This window comes from Sipha flava, unplaced genomic scaffold, assembly GCF_003268045.1.
Source record: "Sipha flava isolate LNK unplaced genomic scaffold, YSA_version1 474_pilon_pilon, whole genome shotgun sequence".
Lineage (NCBI taxonomy): Eukaryota > Metazoa > Arthropoda > Insecta > Hemiptera > Aphididae > Sipha > Sipha flava.
This window is the reverse complement of record NW_020273266.1, coordinates 178,757-199,902: the sequence shown is the minus strand read 5'-3', so window position 1 is coordinate 199,902 and position 21,146 is coordinate 178,757. Positions and strand designations below refer to the sequence as shown.

Genomic DNA, 21,146 nt, shown 5'->3' with positions numbered 1-21,146 from the left:
GGCACGTCGAATTTATCCAATAATATCCATCTATTTTTAGATTTGTATTGATAAAATAATATCATTTTTCATTTGAATAACATTGATGAACATTTATATTTTAATTTAATTATAAACTCAATATGTTTATAATTATTCATTCTATGTATACCTTTCAAATAAATATCTACCAGCCCACTAAATCCTAGATAAATTGTCAGGTGCAGCGAAAGCAGCATTCGCTGCACCCGTGCGCACGCCTATGATCCCTGGTATTGAGTATAGACCAGTGGGTGACCAATTAATATTTTTGAAGGGCCACATTAGGAATCTGAAAATTTTTTGCGGGTCATTAAGATTCTAAGTACATATTTTCAACTTATAATAAGACAATAAGTATTATTTTAAAATTGAATGTAATAAGAACGTTATTTATTTTATTTATTATTTACTATTGTTTTTAAATATTAAGAACATAATTAATATTCCAATATTTAAAAAATTAAAAATAAAAATAAAAAATAAATTTGTTTAGTGAGAAAAGTGACAAATTTTTCTTTCGGCTAACTATTTAAAATTGGGGGTCTGGTGAGTGCATCTATCTTCATAATCATTTCAAGATGTTTGTTCATTTCGAACCAATATGGCGATTAGTAAATGATTCGATACCAGTATTTTTTTTATCGATATGAGTAAAATATCGAAACCATGGGTATCGATACAAAAAGTACTTGTATCGAAAAAAAGTATCGGTAGTATCGCAACGTCCCTAGCCGTGGTATATTGGTTGGAAACCACTGTGCTAGACCAATGGTGAATTAAAGATTCCTGATTGGAATTCCGATAAGAATGTTGAATTATTCTCTATCTTGTATAAGGCTATTGTTGTAAGGTATATATGGTATTATAATTATTTCTGTTTTATTATTAAACATATGACCAAACGTAATAAAATCAATAGAACATGCAAAATAAAATTTCAGTTCTCAGTCGTTCTGATATATTATAATATTTAACCAGTATTGATACGCTAATGCAAGTCTCTGATTATGTTAGCAAGTGGAGATGGTTATTATTCAAATGACCTAATTAACCTTTGCTATTTTATAAAATCTAATAATATTGTTAATAATAACATAAATTAAATATACATAGATATGTATATTTAATCTATGATAATAATAAATTTAGTTATAATTTACCATTAAAATTTAATTAAAAAGAATAAACTTTTTAATGTATTAAATAGACTGTAAAGGTGTAATACCAATTAATTTTCAATAACATTAATGTGATGCATTGCTCACTTGATCCAGGTAACATGCAAGTTCAAAACTATAAAACAAAACACATGAAATACAATTTATTGAATACAACTTATATAATTCATAAGTATTTAAAAAATATATTAAAAATAATAATAATAAGATATAGAATGTCCATGAAGATAAAGAATACAAATTATGTGATTTGAATTAACATATTTTATACATTGGGCGCCAATCTGTTATAAAATGCTTGGTATTCAGGTATTAAACATTTTTTAGCATCTGGTGCGGGATCTTTAAGAAGGGTATCAGCTAAAAATGGTGCTGGTAATAGTAATATACCTTTAACAGCAATTTCATTTAAAGGAACAGGTATATCACCATGGCCATGATCCACAATACAATGTGTCGAGTTCAATAGTTCACTAGACAAAATAAAAAGTAATAATGAAACTAAAAATTAAAATAAGACATAAATAACAATAATGCTCTCATACTGAAAAATACAATAAGTTCAAAGTTGCTTTTGAATATTTTAACTAATTCGCTAGTGTACTAAATGTGTTATATAATTTTATACGCTATTTCCATATTTTATTGAACAAATATCAATATTCAATTTTACTATCATATTGTTTCTCAAGAGGGAGCTTTATGAATGTACGAATGTGAAATATAATTACTTTTTATGTAATATTTCTCCATCGCCCGCTTCTATCAGACGTTTTAAAGCTTGATATCTAATTTCAGAGGTCAGTAATACGGCTTTCATACCTTTGAAAGCTGCAGGCTGACCAGAACTAATTTTAGAACGCCAACGATAACCGGCTCCATGTAATGGTGTAGACAAAGATAAATCAGACAAAGGATTACCCCATTCATATTTGTCTTCCTACGTATAGAAATATATTTAAATCTTGTAAATTACAATACAAAGTTAAAAATGTGGTTATAAATAATAATTTTGTAGTTTATATTTTTACTAACTGGTAAAAAACAGTTCTTCTCTAAACATGCATCGATATAGCTTGGATGTAATATCCATTTTCCAGAAGCAAGTGAACACAAATATTTTTCACTTTTACTGGGTTGACTCATAAGAACATGAGTAACATCTTCACAAAAAGATGCACTTTGCAATACTTGAGCACCAAGTTTATTAATAGCATCCTCATACTTATGTCGGTCCTTTTGTAACAAAATGTTTGTTAATATTTTTAGTAAAAAAAATAGTGTAGTTAAAATACTTTACATTGGAATTGATGCTAGTTAAAATGAACTTTTTATTGCACTCGGTCAGATTCTTCAACTAAAACGAAAGAAAATCAAAATAAATAATAGTTAAAATGCATAAAATATTTATTGGAACACTTTTTTTTTAAAAAACTCTATAAACATACTCTAGCTTTTTCTTGTTGTTCAGTTGGATCTTCCCATCCAACTGAGCATTGTTGTGATGACTGGATAACTCTTTCTTTGAAAAGAGAGTTTTCTAAACAAATAATAATTATTATTTTAAATGTATAAATAGACTTTAACTGTTTTTAAAGTTATGTAAATTATATTAGTTTTTTCAAAATAACTTTATTTTTATTTTTGAATAACCATACTATAGTCCAGTAGTGAAACCATGAAAATCTTAACTCAATCTTTAAAATTCATATTGAATCTTCTTTTTTTTGGGGAGCATTAGGAGTTGTGGATTAAAACAGCTGTGTGTAAACACATAGCCACCAATATAAATTTAGTCTCGATGGAGGGGGGGATAAGAAACCGCCTTCACTGCCAACTACTAACCAGATGATCATAAAAAGAAAGATAATTATTAAGACCAAACTAGTCAGATCATTTAAATCTCATTACAAAAAATAAATCACATTTTATCATAAACAAAAATTTTTATATTAACCTGTTTTCAAGAATAAAATTTAATAAATTCTTTATTCAATGTATATTGAATTAATTATATTTATTAAGTGTTCTCTAAAATAAAAGATGTTTTGAGAAGAAAAGACTTATAAAAATCTGAAATTATTAATACTTCTCTCTTATATAGACGTAATGTTTAAACATAACTATGACAGTACTAGTTTAAATCACTGACAATTTTGTTATCACAACATGAAATGTGTTAATTAATTTTTAAAATAGTACTTACTTGCATGATCATCTTGACTTTGTGATTCTATTTTTGAAAAGGGAATTTCAGGTTCTCTAGGCATACATAAATCTTGTTGAAGCTGTTCCATTGTTCTAAAATCAATACACAAATATAGGTATTATAATTTTTAATGATAAATAAATCTTCTTCTTTTTCTCATTCATCTTTCTAACAACTATTTAGGGTTGGCCACCCTTGTCCTTAACCTCCACTCGTTTAAATTTTTTATATCTCCTATGCATACACCAACGGCACTCATTTTCATTTGTATCCCATCATCTCCATTTTAGGTTTTCTCTTTCTCTTTTACTTTCAATGAAGTTATTTTCATAACAACTCTTACTGTATTTGTTATCTCTCGTTTCATTTCATTCCTGAACCATCTCAGTATATTTTCTCTCATCTTGTCCACTATAAATGCTACACCAATTTTACCTCTCACATATTCAGTTCTTATTCCATCTTCGTTTGTCACTCCACTCATCTATCTTAGCATTCTCATTTCCGTAATACTCATACTCTGTTCTATTCTGTCCAACCTCCCAACACTCTGAACCATATAGCATTATAGTTGGTTTCACTACACTCCTTTAAAATTTACCTTTCAGCCTCACTGGAATTTTCTTATTGCATAAAATATCTGACGCTTCTCTCTTTCATGCAACCACACTTAATCCTATGTTTTACATCTATGCAAAAACCCTAACCTAACCTAACCTAACCTGCTCTATTGTTCAAATGATCAATATATTTAAAGAATATTTAAAAATCTCGACTTCACCTATCACATCACCACTTATTGTTATTGATCTTCCACATCCTCAAGTTTTTTTTAACAATAAATAACTAATACGTTATATTACAAACCTTCTGAATTCTTGTTTATCTAATGATTGTTGTCTAACATCCAGAAATTATAAATAATAATTTATAATAAAGTTATATTGGACTGTGTTGCAAAATATTTTTACCATTTTTTAATGAGGAATTACTAGATTTGTTACTACGAGTAGTTGACTCATGTAATGTTTTATGGAATATCTCAGCCACGCCAATCGGAGAATGAACTGATGTATTAGAAAAGTTTGAATTTTTTGATGTATTATTTAAACTAAAACTTGTTGAACTACTTCCATGGGTTTCCTAATAAATAGAAAATAATTAGTTAAAATTGTAATTCAAAAAAAATGTAATGCTATTCTGCTCTTAACACATATTTGAGTTTATGTAAATGGTTCATATGTAACAGTTTTAGATGCTAAAATATCTTAACAAAAAAAAAAAAAAAATAATTAATAAATAAATTAATAATAATAAAAATTTAAATAAATTACATTATCAATAAAAACAATAAATTATAAATTGAATAATTTAAATTAACATTTTTATGATTTTAAAAATTTTATTTTATTAATAGTTAATAAATATGCTATTGCAGAATGAATATATACATAATCATTGTAATAATTAATTTTTTTAATAAAATAAGTGAATTTAATTATTTATAATACATATAAATTACTTGTTTTTTGTTATCTGGTAGATGTGATAATTTATTATACAGTTGACGTCTTAATTCCGACAATGGCTAAAAAAATAAATAATAATTCCAATTTTAGTAAATACTACTAAAATTATACCATACATACAACACTTATTGATTGATTATTAATCACAAGAAATATGAAAAAAAGTTTATTGTAAATAAAAATAACTTACTGTGCTATTTCTTTGATTCTTAATATTAGATTGAGATACTTCAGGACCATCTGGTAATGTTTCAATCCATCTAAAAAAATGTATAATGTTTTTATAAACTCATTATCTTCTAGCAAAGCAAGAAATGTATTAGTTTTATATTTATGTATAATTATGCATGTATAAATTATATATAAATCAAAAAATATACTGATTTAACATTTTTTTTTTTTTTTTTTTTTTAATCAAATTTGTACCAAAAGATTATATTATATTAAATCTGAAATTAAATAAATATACTTAATACTATCTTAGTAATATTTAAGCTAAGAAAATACTTAAATATTTCCTTTAATAGAATAAGTTAACAATTATATTACAGAAGAGTAGCTTATTTAAGATATGTTTAATTTCTTCAGAGCAGAGGTATCATGAAATATAACTATTTTTAAGTATGTGTCTGATAGAGCTCAGCGCGCCCACCACTCTTTTCATATTAAAAAAAAATCAGGTCATTTTTAAATTTATTAGTCCAATTCAGTCTATGAAAAAAAGGATAGAGCTAGGAATTAGTGTCTGACTAAAGCACAGGATAGGGTTCATAAAAAACTTGATAACTTACAAGTATGTAGCAACTCATTGAACAAAAATAATAAAATTGTATACATACTGCTTCCATTTTTTTTTTGTTTCTGGTGTAACAGGCTGATCGCAAAATATCTGTCCATAAGGAGTTTCAGGGGTTTTTAAATTATCCATGAAACTTTTTGAAGCAATAGGTGTTGTACAACTTGATCTGAGACGTGCAATTGCTGGTGTAAATTTACTGGAAGGTTCCACTAATGCCTTAGAAGTAGGACTCATCATTTCCATGGAACATCTTTTCTTAATTGGTGGTTCAATATCATCTTCAGTATCTTTCAGTGGTACTGCTAATTCAGACTCTGAATCATTTTCAGGCAATGCAATTATAGTAAGTTTTTGAGTGAAAGATGTATTGCTATCATTACGAACTATACTTATATTTCTAGAAGATGAAGATGCTGCAGAATCTACTAAAACAGATTAATTATTATTAGTATTAAGTGATTATCATTAATAAATTGAGTACTATGTTAATATTTAAAATAAGTATTCACTGTTGTCAACAAATGGAAATTTATCCTCAGGTAAACGGCATTTGCTTGTTACACATTTAAGTAGCCATTCCTTAGATACAACTGGTACACCCCATTTAACTGCAGCTTCATACTTAGGTCCTTCTGGCGCAGGACAAATAAGATGAGTAGTCATCTTAATGTTATCTTGAGGTTTTTCTTTTCGTGATAATGCATCTTGATAGCTAAAAAGAAACGTACAAGAATCAAAATATAATTTTAATTTCTAAGTTATAATCAACTTACTCTGCTCCAAGAAGTAATGAAACTTCTTTCAAGAAATACCGTTCAGAACCTGCATAATTTGTAACGCTAATCACACAGTTTTTAAGAGCTGTAGAACCACTAAAAATAACTGGTTTATGATAATATTCAATGGGAACTTGTTCAACATTATTATAACAGTCTTCCTAATTAGAATTAAGTAAAATAATTAAGAAAATATTTATTATTATGTAATACAATACTTACTATCCAAAGACAGCTAACTATGGTGGCTTTAATATTTAATAATTTCTCATTAAATACAATTGGAACAACAGCAAAATTAATTTTTCCTCGATAACTACGAGTACTAACTGCTATTCCACCCATTGATATAATTTTACTTTTAATAGATGGTAATTGATGCTTATCCAAATCATGTAAGAGTATTTTTAATCCTACAAAAGATTTATTTAAAACAGTACAAATATTGTGTCAAATTTCGATTAATTACCTTCTAATACAGATTCAAGTTTACTATCTTGAGTTGACACAGTATCTTCAGTTGTATAAGAAGATTTTTGACTTTGAGTCTCAGAATTAGTATTTTCTAAAATATTATAAAACTGCTTAATATAATACAACATATATTTTGTAACAAACAAAATATTCTGTGTTAATAATATACACATATATGTTTATCAACAAAATATATACTCATAGTAAAAATGTTAATAATGAGTAGCCACTATTAATGGTTATGTCAATAATTATATAATATTAAGTTAATATTTTTAATTTCATAAATTATAACATTTTAGCAATTCATCAATGAATTAAAAATATAATTCAGCTATGATAAATCGATCCTTGAAATACTTAAATCAAATATTAAGATAAATATAATAATAAATCTTTATAAACTTTACTGCTATTTACTGTCTGTTATCATATGACAATATATTTTAATAAAAAATAGTTGTTTTTCAATGTATAATTTTTTTTTTTAAATTTTTAATTACTAACCAATATTCCTATAGTGATCAATAAAATTATCCAATGGGCGATTATCCATTACCATTTCATTTAAAGGCTTAGGTTTAACTACAGTCTTTGGTTGAGAAAGTGATGCATTTTTCATCATATATAATCCCTAAATAAAATAAAACAACATTTATATTAACAATTAATTAAAATTGATCGATATTATTAATATACTATATATATTATTATGATGGTACATTTCTGTTAAAATTATTTACCTTTTTACTAAGAGGCGATGGAGATTCAGGTGTAAATGAATGAGATGAATCCATAGCCAAGAACTGTTCTTCTGGAGCAGTGAATTTTAAATTTATACTTTCAAGTAACCAATTGAGATTCACAACATGTGGTCTAAAATGTAAAAATTAATTTCATATAATTGTAAATATAACTCCAATTTTTAATTTATCGTAAATAAATCATAAAAACTAAATTTCCTAAACATACTTTTCTTGAAGAGAATGCAATAATTTTGCAAGGGGAGCTGTGAAATCACCAACCAATATATGGGTAATGGATTCATTTAATTCTGTATATCTAATTCCGCCGGCAGAAATTACTATTCGCTTTAATTTTTCTTCTTCACTTAAACTAAATCCACTAAAATAAATCTATCACAAATAATTTTAATTAATAACTATATAACAAATTGAATGATATTTGTCAATCAGTAATTTTTACCTTACAGCCATCAAGAATTGTACCAGCCATTCTTACTTGAGATATACTTATATCATTTAAAATAGCTTTATAATTAACATTTTTTGACTGATCTGTAATGAAATTAAAACCAATAATAATAAACAATTTAATTTATATAATATTAAAGTGATATTTTTAATTACTTTTTTTTGGTGTAGTACAATTTTCTTGTGATTTATAATTATTTTCATTCTGACATTTTAACATATTACGGTTATTTAATGTTTCTTCAATTGTTGATTTTGGCTCCACAACAATTTCACTAATATTTTGTGAAAAGTTAGCTAAAAATTAATAAATATATAAATAAATAATTATAAAACTGATACATTTATGTATTTTATATGTCTTACGTTTAGTATTAGATAGTGCTGGAGTTGAACTTAGCAATGTATTTTTAATTACATAATCTTGAGTTTCAATCATATAGCCTTTTTTTATACTGTCATAAATCCAAGAAGGTTTCAAACACTGTAAACCCCATTGTTGTGCATAAGTAAATTTCTGACCATTAGGATTTGATATGATTAGTATGTTTGTTTCATCTTTCTTCATTTGAGGGGTGTATTTTCCACCTAGAATTATACAAAAGGATAAATATAAATATATTAATTGAGTTTAATATTTTACTTTATTATTTTACCATTAGTATCAACTAGGGTAGCAATATTTTCTCGGACTATTCCGTCAAGTCCAGAAGTAGTAATTTCAAGTTTATAAAATATAGGACATTTATATTTATCAAACTTATTTTCAGTACAAATAGTATTACGTACTATGCTTTCCTCCCAAACAGCATCTACCCATTCTTCAGTCATAATGGTGATTCCAGTTTCAATTGCTTTCTAAGAAAAATCATATAAATCATTTTAAGTTTATGGAATATGGAATACAAATAAAAAAAACTTAATTTAAGTCAATTTACAGTATACTTTTGAGATCCTACTTTTCCAACCATTAAATGAGTAGTATTATCTCGCAAATGAGGAGAAAAAATTCCACCCATGTATTCTATTTTTTCTTTTACTCTTTCCTAAAAATTATAACAATAATATAACCAAACTTAAAGGTGTATAATAAAAATGAATTTACCTTTTCATTAGGACTTAAGTTTGATATACTTAGTACAATATTTCGCATTGCCATTGTATATATAGGTGAATTATTTTGTGGTATAGGAATTGCTTCAACAAAACATGTTCTTAGGCAAATAGGGCTAACAATACTAAAAAATAAAATAAATAAGAAAAAAATGAAACTAAGAAAAAATGCTATTCATCATTTGAATGTTTTATTAAGGGCAATATAATTATTATGTTATAAGTATTACTTCATACATGATAATAATACCTATGGTATTATTCTTAAATATTATAAAAATGTAATGCATTAAATGATTAAATATATTAAATATATAAGTAAAAAATAATCAGACATGTTTATAAATAGTATTACAAAAAATTATATAAATTGATTTTTAATAAATGTTAGTAATAATCAGGGCTCGGGAGTTAAAGCATTTGCTTATTTTTATGGATTGACTTAAAATATAGAAGAGTGCTATAGAAGTGTATGTCAAGTTATAACACGTACAGTTGTGAAATTTGAAAGAGCTTTTTTTTACTTTTTTCAGCTACTTTTCAAAAAAATGCTTATTTCCAGCTTTTCTGATTATTTTAGCTTATTTGACCAGATTTTTAAGTTTTTATAGTTTTCTCCTACAAAGTCACTTTTGATAGAATTAAAATTTATAAATAATTCTTATCTTATCTACGTTGTCACATAGTTTGTCACCGTCCAAGGCATCGTTGTATGGTTAACAAAGATATTCCAAAGTTGAAAATAAAACTGAGTGTCAAACGTCAGAATAATCAAGAACAGAGAGAACAGTTTACATTTTATTTTTTAGAAAAATGCCTCAGAAAATCCATAAAATCCTTAGTCTTGAAAGTGTAGATTTATTTTTACTTTTATGATTTTAAGTGCTATAAGTCCTGAGCCTTGGTAATAATAAATAAACTATTTGAAAACAATTTAATCAATGACTTAAATTTAATGTTGGTTTTATTTAAATTAAAAGGTAATTTAACTTTTTTTAGCTGTAATGTGCGAACAAAGGCAAATTAAAAAAAAAAAAAAAAAATTAACTTTTTAAAATATTAAAATAAATTTAAAGGCAATATAATTCATTGATATAAGTTGTTTTCATTACACAATATTATAAATAAGATACAATGATGGTTATTGTTCAAAAAATTATTCTTTAGTGTTATTATAAAATTATTTAAATAATATAATAAAAAATATATATATTATACATGTGTATTATATAATATTTTTCAATAAAACCACACTTACACAGTTTTATTTTGTTTGGAAAATGGTAATACATGCTGAAAAGCTGATCCTTCAAAATGGTCAAAAACAAAAACCTCAGATTTTTTGAACAATTTTCTATCACAAACTTCTGCTTCACTAATTGCAGTAGTGAAAAACTCATGACTTACACAGTCCTGGAATATATAAATATAAATAGTGATTTAATGAAAATTCATTCGTATAATGTATTACTACTGACCTGAAACGCAAGTTGCATAGTTTCAGACATATTTTCAATGTCTGTTCGGTCTTCTGTTAGAACAAAAAATACTCGAATTGTCTTCTTTTTCGCGGACCACATGATGGCGTGAACGTTGACTTACAACATTATATTATATAATAATTAGTGCCCTAAGGAACATCATAGTACTAGCGAAACGATACGACTTTTCAAAATACGAAAATTAACTAAAATAGTACAAAATATTTATTCCGATATTCTAAGACTAAAATTAGCGGGATAACAATCAACAACTGTTTCGTACGTGATAACGTCGTTCGTTACTGATTATTTTGAAATGTGATCGTGATACCTTTACCGTGGTTCGAGGTCTTCGAATATTTCAACCGCTCTCTGGATGAAAATTTGCATAATAGTTGACCCGCCATTTGAAACCGGTTCGCTATGTATTGCCATTCGCCGAACAAAATAGTGAATTCGTCACTTTTTAAAACGGTTCCGCGACGCCAAGGCTCGAAAACAACGCATTTTTTAAGGGATATTCACTGGTCGACGAACAATTTTTTCTCTCAAAATAGTCAATTGATAGTAATAGTATGATGGTAATGTTTTACCCGTTCGTTCTGCATAATTATTAAAAATAAATCCTTATGTTGTTCGAAAAAGTAAATAACTGATAAATATATCGTATTGGAAACAAATCCATCTGTTGCATATCACCCAATAATTTTTTTTAAATAAATTAAAAGAAAATGTTTTCACGCGACAGATCATTGCGTTCTCCTTAGTCTTTCAAAATGCTATTAACTAAGTTGTCGTATTACCCCTATGTTAATTTGATGACCAATTTATTTTTTTATTTGTTATTATACTTATTTCGTAATATTATAAATATATTACTAACAAGCAACCTAATACTTTTAATTACACTATAATATCATACGAAAAATGTAAAAAAAATGGTTTTTATGGGTGAACAAATTTATAATTTTATGATCACTGGATGGATTTGTCTTTCTCGTTTGTTCACGATTGTTTTACTTGTTGTATTGTTATATCGTTTCAAAATTACTGCTTAAAATTTGCTCCAAAAATGTACATATTGTACATAAATATTATTTTACTTTAAATAAATAAAAAAAGTATTGATATATTATATATTGCATATTCAGGTAGGTTATACAAAGGTTTATGTCGATGTTATTTTTATTTGTGTGATAAGTTTTTAATTTTAATAGTATACATGTTTTACATATGTCTCCAAACTCGACCATTTAAAATAAATCAAATTTTAAATCGTACTGCTACCACTAATTTTTATTTCACGTACTCATTGAGACCGTTTCAGCAACTCCAAAGAATATGCGTACCACAAAGTAGGAAACGATGCACTAGACAAGCTGTCGCTAATCGATGGTCCGGGGGAAAATTTAAGTAGTCCGCAGAAAAATTTGAACATTAGGTACTTACAGAATCTTTTTGTTGTTATTTCCCAAAAAAATAAGACCCTAGACATGGTATTATGTGGATAATAGATACACTGCAGCAAACAATAAAAATAACAAGTTAAATATGACCGAAAAAAAATACCTCATCGATTTATTTAACGATGTTTATGTAAAAAGCTATTTTAAGCTAAAAATGGTCTGTAGAATTTAGAGTATGTATTAAGTGGTCCGTGAGGTCCAAAAGGTTGGCGACCGCTGCACTAGACTATCAAATCCAAATGTGATGATTTATAAAAATACTTCTAGTCAATAGGATTTGTACTTAGAGTTTCAAACCGAGTAGTCTATAATTTTAATTTTTACTTACATATGTAAGTAAAACCTTGTAATTCATATTTAATATTTATGTACTTTTGATGGTTGATTGCACGTGTAGAACTGATATAATACTCTTTCTAAAAATTATGACACTTGTCTTGGCGTCGTTAAATCATGCTAGATTTTATCCTACGGGAATAAGCCGAATCTCTTACAATGAAGTTTAATAACGATGCAGTTTATTATATAAGAAAAAATCATTTTTAGTATTGCTATCGGGTATTGGCCAAAAAATATTCTAAATAAATACAATACACGTACGTGGTATCTTGGATGCACATTTATTTAGTCAATTTAACCGATTTGAAAACCACATTTGAACGTAACTACCAGTGAAGAGTAGACCGAAGTTTGAACGTAATAATATTTCAATTATATTGAAAAATTTTCGAATTTTCGTGTGAATATCTAGCTGGAAAGCAAACATATTCAATCCAAGCATTTCGAATCCTCGAAATATTCTCGCGAAGAGTATAGCGACCTTGTATCACGTATGTATTAAATATCTATAGGGGCACGTGTATTAACTACTGAGCACATTTAAGTTTAGCGTAATCGGTCATGTTTCATAATCACATCTAATCATCTAATCGCTTATATTGAATTCCCTGGAATTTCTAAGCCTCCATTCGTCTCAATTTTCTACATCTCCTACGCACATACCAATGGCCTTTATGTGATTCTCAATCGTATTTAATCATCTTTTTTTGGTATTCCTCTCTCCTCGTCTCGTCACTTGCTAAAAACATCTCAGTCTATTTTCTCTCTTGTCCACAATAGACGCTATACCTATTTTACCTCTCACATATTCGGTCCTTATTCCATCTTCTCTTGTCACTTCACTCATCCATCTAAGCATTCTCATTTCCTCAACATTCATACTTTATTCTATTATTCTGTCAACCGCCCAACTCACTGAATCATATAGCATAGTTGTTCTCACTAAACTCCTGTAAAATTTACCTTCCAGCATCATTGGAAATCTCTTTCGCATAAAACGTCCGACGTTTCATTCCACTTTATCCAACTGCACTTTATCCTATGTTTTATCTCCATGTCAAAACACCCGCCCTATTGTACAAATAATCAATATATTTAAAGATCTTGATTTCACCTATCACATAACCACTTATTGTTACTGGTTTATTATTATTCAATAATAATTTAAATGTATTAAATTCATTAAAAAAAAAAAAAAAAAAAAAGGTTGATGTTCTTATTATGGTGTAATTCTTTTTTTCAGCTTCAGAGTATTCAATTTTTAATTTTTAAAGAATGAATTCTCAAATAAATAAAATGAACAAGATCAAACAGACAAAAAAGTAAATCATTGTTTATTTGTTGATTATTTTATTACATTATAACATTTAATCATTTGCAAACGGAGAACTTTAATATTGTATGTCTTTTCACGTATAATTTTGTAATATATATACAAAACTTGAAAAAAAAATGTAAAAATTGAGGTTTTTAATAAATATTATATGATACTTCCATAATTATAATTTTCATATAATAATTTTTAATTTTTCGTGCTTGTACTTAAAAAATGTTTTACTTTTTGAATTGTGATTTTCGAAAAGAATAATTAAATCCAATAAAAAAGGTTTAAATATTATTTTTATTAAGTATCATTAGAATTATTTCTTTGTATATAAATTCCGGATATTTAATTTTAAATTATATATTATATTCTAAGATACTAGAAAAATAATTTATTCACTACACACGAAACTCGAAAACGCGATAGTATAAGTAAAAATAATTTTCAGATTATTATTTTTAGTTAATTTAATTTGTAATTAATTTAAAATAATATATCTATTTTTCTATAAAATATATATAGGAACGAAAAAATGCCTAAAAGTACCGAGAAAAACAATAATGAAAGTAAGAAAAACACAACTCAAATCATAACCGAAGGCACGACAGTAATTAAAAACGGGTATGAATAAATTTTAATTTCAATAGAAGTAGTAAATGATAAATTTTAGTAAAATTTGAAATGCATCTAAAATATATATTTAATTCAGTATTATACATTAATTAAGTACATTTTTAAAATATAATATATATATATATATATATATAGGTATATTTAATATGAATATTTTTGTTTATATATTGATGTGAACAAAAATATTGATACATATGCTTTTGTCGTAATAATAAATTACAACATAAATCTAATTAACCTACTTATTGAAATTCTTTGACTTTTTTAAAAACACTTTTACTTAAATATACAAATTAACCAAACTATGTTCAAAATAATTAAAAAAAATTCAACTAATTTAACAGTTTTTAAGTTTAGAGTTACTTTAATAGAGTCCTAATACCTTTCGTTTATATTTTTTATTAATATTTTTTTATCATTTTATTATTATTGTTAAGAAATTTAATGCTTCTCTTTAATTATTGAACAGTTTAATTTTACAGAAATAAATTAAAAATTTCTTTGTTATTATTTAGAACCAAAGTTAACAAGATTAACGATTCTAAACTCAAAGGAAAGAAGAATAAATATAATGTATCGTTACACGAACAAGTTCAAGTTACGTTAGATGGACAAAAAGGAAAATATAATGAACCTAAAGTATCAGTAGAGCCAATGCAACTTATTCAAACTGAAAGTCAAGTTCGTGTTCCATCAGAAGTGATGAAAACCAAAGATACACTAAAAGAAACAATAAATGTAAGACAGAAAACTTGTATCGAGAAACCTGTAATTGGGTACGTATTTAATACATACACGTTCAGATAAATAGATTTTTTTTTTTCTATAATTTTAAAATAAGTTAAAAAAATTTTAAAATATAATTCGAGACTGATAAATTAAAAAAAAGGAAACATATTTACAAAAATGTCACGATTTTAAAAACCAAATCTCACTAATTTGAATGTTAGTAAGCCACGTTATATTTATAATTATATAGAACTCTGTTGTGATATTTATACTTGTTGTTAAAATTAAATTAGCATAAGTGTATAACTTAAATAATTAATTAAATATGCAAATAGCCGTGATACATGTTCGAAAAATGATAAGAACCCACCTCTGGATGAAAATACAATCGATAAACAGAAAATTGATGAAAGCGATGTAAAACGTATAAGTTATGCAATGGCATGTAAAGAAACGAAACCTAAAGTAGATCAAAGTCAAAAAGAACCAATTTTAGAAGATAGAATTTGGTATATATTATTATTAGTATAACTCAATTAATTATAGTTTTATTGTAAGTTATTTTTTAGTAAAAAAATACCTATTAATAACAAAATAATATATTTGAGACTAAATTCTATATTATAGTTTAACATATTTGCTAATACTAAGAGAATTTTTGATAGTTCTAATTATTTATTTAGTATTATAAATATGTTATTTATCTTAACTCTAAAAGATTAATTAAATATGTATAACTCAAAAAACTGCTTGCTTATACCACTTGGATTAGTTGTTTTTCCGGGGACTGCACAGTGCTTTATATACCATAATATTTATAATAAATATGCATCAATAAAAATATTGATGATTTAATCAATTTATTAACAATTGTTTTAAAATATTTTCAAGTTATTTGAAAGAAATAGACGAAAATCTATTTAACCTGCCTGAAGACATTTCTCTCGCTCATTGTGTAGCGGAAGATTTACGAATGGGAGATGGAATTGCGATGGAATTCAAGTAAAAATGTTTTGCAAATATTATATTGATCAAAACAATAATGATTTCAATTGTTTTCTAGACGTTACTTTAGTGGTATTGGTCAACTGTTTGATCAAAATTTAACCGTAGGCAATGTCGGTGTTGTATTCAATAATCGTAATGAGACGGCATTTTACTTGGTGACTAAGAAATATAGTGGTGGGAAGTCTACAATGGAGTCATTATCAGAAGCTCTAAAATCTCTACTACAAAAAATGAAAGAGATGAAGTTATCCAAGTTAGGAATCCCGAAAATCGGTTGCGGATGGGACGGTTTGAATTGGGCTGAGGTAAAAGCACTTATTGCAAGTGTTTTTGCAGGATCCCGAATAAGTATAACCGTTTGCGTCCCGTCCAAAGTAAGTGTAACACATAAATTACCAAATATTTTGCGGCCATTATTTTATTTAAAAACTTTTTCAAGATATACAATCGTATACCACCGCCACAATTAAAAACGTTTATAACATCAAAAGAATTATTGGAAACGAAAGAAAAGAGCGATATTTTGCTGTTCATTGATATTGAACAGTTAAAAAAGAATAATTGGACCAATGACTTGGTGGATAAAGTGAACGTTAAATATCCGTCGTTCAAGGAGCGGTAATTACATTTTAATTATAATTCTACTGTTGAAAAAACATTAACACTAATTTTAATAATAATATTCATATTATTACCAATAATATAAATTATATATCCAATTCGTAGTTGAATTATTAAATTATAAATACATTAATATAATAATTAGTTTGATAGATTATTATCGATGGTGAGCGATTTAAAATTATAAATTAATTTTAACACTCGAAAGTTAAAAATTTAAAAATAATTTCCGTCTTGATTTTGTTTGTCTATAGATTGTTGAAAGATATCAGAAGCAAGATGTTATGTCCTGGAGATATGACATATTATTTAATAAACAACGAGAGAATAAATTGCTTGTTCATTAGTCCAACGGCATATTATAGTTCACTGGAAAAAGGCTTCACAAATATGAAAAAATACATAAGAAGTTATAGACATTTTGTTTTCCAGAGTGGACCAATCAAACCAGCCGATAATTTCAAACACATATCACGCATGGTGTTGATAATGCGGTCCATCATTTACAGTTCGGAACTTTGGTTGTGTGGGGATAAGGACCTGACTAAAGAAACAGAAGTTTATGATAATTACTGCAGAGGTATAATAAATGAAATCAAACTTTCATCTCGGCAAGCTACGGTTAGCAACAGACCGAAAGCTGGAGATTGGAAACAAAATAATACTCCAACAAATAATCGAAAACGGAAAAAATGCTCCGCCAAGAAAAAATTTTCAAAGAAGATAGGTAATTTTTATAAATAAATGTTACGAAAAATTACACTCACGTAAAATTAAATTATAAAATATGTAGGTTATATTGTTTTATAGGATATTAAAACAAATTTTTAATTATCATAAATGTAAACTTAACCATCCGAACTAAAGCACATATTTTGGAAAAGACGAAGTAGATAAGTTTCAAAATAAATTTAAGTATACCTACTCAGAATCCGATATCAATATTTTGCAATTCATTAGAATTGATCTTTTCACCTGTTCTGATCAATATAATATTTATCATTTTCTCTACCTAATAGCATATTTCAACTCTAAATTATATTAATGTTAATAATTATGAACTTGACAATAGTCAAGCAATTATTGAACATTTAACAAGATTTTTATTAAATCTGTTACTACTAATAAAATATATTGATTTTCTAGAGTGCAGTTGGATGCCAGTGCCAAACGTTTAGTATTCCAAACTGTGCATATTTCCCGTTTTATAGTTCTTTACAAATTTCTATATCGTTCCATAATTTTACATATTGTTTACAACTTTTTTCTTCATTTTCTTCATTCCGTTACGGTACGCCTTTTCGTTGACAAGTGCAAGTGTGAAAATATTTTACGGAATGCTCCTTTTTTCAACAAACGGTCACTCCGATTGGACATCGAGTATTTTTCATAATGTAATCATTCACTTCGTGTACCATACATGATATTTCTTATTTTTAATAGTTAACTAACTTTCAACTCAACAACTATCAAGTAGGCAAGGCTATTCGTCTATACAATTACCTGGCCACCTGAAGCGTGTAGATTTTATTAGTTTTGCTATAATATCATATCAGCATTTTTTTATTACGTTAATGTTCTATGTTCAAGTATGTATTTGCTATACGGATCACTTCCTATTGTTCATTCACACATTTAATTTAATTCACTTTAAACGTAAATTCATGTATATTTAAAGTGAATTAAAACGTGCGAATGTACAACAGAATGTGATCCATACAGCAGCTATGAATATCTGAGTATCTAATATCAAGGTGTTACCAAAATGCTGATATGACGTTGCATCAAAAACAATAAAATATCCAAATGTCTTAATTATGTTGATGTACATATAATATTGCGTTATTTTATGGCTGTTGATATAACTCGACGGATAAGTTGACCAAAAAAAAAAAGAAAAGAAATTAGTATAAAATGTGTTGTATGGTACACGAAATGCGACAATTACTCGTCGTCAAATTTGCAATGATCATTTCACGAAAAGGTGAACATTTCATGAACATGTTTTGCATTTCACGAAGTGTGAACCACGTTTCCGTTTGTTCGTAATTTACCTGTACTCGTGTTCGATAAGTATAGATTCCATAACACAACCGTGTAAGCCACAGTAATAACATTTTGAGTTATTGTATTAACTTTTCTGAGACCTGTTCATACGTTCATACGGATTTTCCTCGCCCGTCTGTATCAACCCTCTTTCGTCGCACACCCGATGACCGAGTCTTTTGCCAAAGGTGCGTCCATCGAACGTATCGCGCACGGTGTACAGATTCCGGTAAGATTTTCCGGAAAAACAATCGTTCGTCATGACTAGAACGTAAGTACATTATGTTCTTAAAAAATCGTAACGCAATATCTTCGGCGTTGACTAGGCACTTCACGGAAATGTTCGTAACCGCGTCACGTACAAACGACACACCGCGGCAAGCGAAGTAATCTCGGATGGGATGTTTTCCCAGCATCGAGGACGTTGCTCAGGAAAGTGTCATCAATCTACGGTTTTGATAAAAACGATCGTTATCAGTGCTGTGACCGCACGATTCCGTGTACGGAAAGGAAACTTTACGTGAGCTTAGAATTATCTGGTGATGCCGAAATATCTTGAAAACTTTTTATGAAATTATATTCAACAGTTGAAAATGTGCGAGACATCGGAGAATACGTAATGGCTTTAATCCTGAATTAGAACTTCGACAAGCTGTACGTACCGTTTTACGGAACGATAAGAATACATCAATTTATATTTAACAACCACATTCCAACGTTAATGCATATTTAATGTGCTACTCTTTATTGTATTATATTATTATATTATAATATTATTCTTTGGAAGTTAATCTGGAGTTGTACCATACATATTTTCACATTTTTTAGAGTCCACCACAAACTTTCAATCTTTTGGGTATGTGCCTTTGATATTAGATCTACGAAATTTTCGCTATGATTTATCTTGTCATTTGACGATTGTACGTACAGTATTTATTTTATAGTTGAGAAAAGTTAGTTATTCTTACTTATTGGAAAACTGTTGAGGAAATTAAAAATAACTTTTTTATCATCTGTGTTAAACTTTTAATTTAAAAACCGATAAAGTGTTAATAACTAAAATTTTAAAGGATTTAAAACTAAGTTCATTTTTTGCTTCACAGATCGCTCAAGATCTCAGAATTAAAAACTTACTATAGTTTCATAATCTATCTACGACAGTTATTCATGAAAAACTTGGAAATTAAGAATGTTTAACCGTGCATTGTCTGTCCTAATCGATTCTAGATCATATATTTAATTCTATGTATTTGACTTTAAAAACAGTATTTTTATCTTAGATTCAGTACAAAAAAAAAACACAAGCTTAAAATTATGTGAATTTTTTTATTTTTTTTTGTGAAACTATTAAGTGTTGTGTTTTAAAAGTACAAACTTTAAACAATGAGTAAATGACATGGATTAAAACATATGAGTATTTAGGTCAAATACATCTAGGTTGTCGAAGCATATCAAATTTTTATTAGGTTATCGTGTAATGTAATTTTTATTCTAAGGGGTAGTGTAATAGTTATTCAACTGCTGTTTATGAATGACATTTATTTTTGTATTTTTACTCAATATTCTTACTCAAATTTTAATTTTTTAGTTCAATACATAGGTAATTATTGCTATTATTATTCTAGTTTATAATCTAGCAGAATTTGTTATAGAAAAATACCAACCTTAAGTTTAGTTAATGGTGACCTTTTACATTATAAAAATATTAAATAAGATTAGTGACAAGGTAAAGAGGTTATTTTGGGTGTTAGGTTATCCTCTTCTCCTACTTATTTGGATTATTTCTCCTTAATACTGTACCGACTGAACACTTGATAAAGTGCTTATAAAAACGATTTGAATTATGAATAACTGAATTTATAATTTAATAATTTAAAAATTATTGAATTACCATTGAGAGCATTAGTAAAATATTACTAAACTTAACAAGCTAGGTATATGTGTATTCATATTTTCTGGTCATATACCAAACACATAAATACAGAATGTTTGATTTTCTTACTTATCTTAATAAGCTATTTTTGGTTCTTAATAAAGGAATTTTTTATTACTATGATGTGTTTTTATTTGATTTTTATTTAATTTTAATTTTTCTTGTCTATCTACACGATTTCGATCAAAACAATTGCTTTGATCATCGATTTTTTTTTTCATAATAGGAAATTTTTTTTAGTTAACGCGTTCGA

The 21,146-nt window shown here is 26.9% G+C and overlaps 1 protein-coding gene across 2 annotated transcripts; it reads right to left on the bottom strand.

The window, feature by feature from the left end:
- Positions 1-1,336: 1,336 nt before the first annotated feature.
- On the bottom strand, positions 1,337-11,078 carry LOC112689841 (DNA topoisomerase 2-binding protein 1). 2 transcript variants are annotated; one of them, XM_025563706.1, is made up of 26 exons: positions 10,792-11,078; positions 10,572-10,726; positions 9,306-9,438; positions 9,139-9,246; positions 8,857-9,058; positions 8,567-8,788; positions 8,357-8,497; positions 8,193-8,284; positions 7,959-8,122; positions 7,730-7,862; positions 7,494-7,620; positions 6,982-7,077; positions 6,735-6,925; positions 6,510-6,673; positions 6,246-6,448; positions 5,777-6,161; positions 5,128-5,197; positions 4,931-4,996; positions 4,383-4,551; positions 4,276-4,318; positions 3,406-3,500; positions 2,648-2,739; positions 2,500-2,556; positions 2,235-2,435; positions 1,931-2,139; positions 1,337-1,672 (listed from the first exon to the last, which is right to left on the bottom strand). In XM_025563706.1, exons 1-26 carry the CDS (start codon positions 10,891-10,893, stop codon positions 1,465-1,467), a joined length of 3,828 nt encoding a protein of 1,275 aa, XP_025419491.1. In that variant the 5' UTR covers positions 10,894-11,078; the 3' UTR covers positions 1,337-1,464. The 2 variants fall into 2 exon arrangements, with proteins under 2 accessions (XP_025419491.1, XP_025419492.1); XM_025563707.1 differs by having other exon boundaries at positions 5,777-6,158.
- Positions 11,079-21,146: the final 10,068 nt, after the last annotated feature.

Bases quoted from the DNA above. Each gene is read 5' to 3' on its own strand.
- LOC112689841 (XM_025563706.1), bottom strand. From the start codon at position 10,893: ATGTGGTCCGCGAAAAAGAAGACAATTCGAGTATTTTTTGTTCTAACA. The intron at 7,863-7,958 runs GTATGTTTAGGA...TTTACATTTTAG, and splicing joins TTGCATTCTCTTCAAGAAAA to ACCACATGTTGTGAATCTCA. The intron at 4,319-4,382 runs ATGGTAAAAATA...ATTTATAATTTC, and splicing joins TAGTAATTCCTCATTAAAAA to TGGATGTTAGACAACAATCA.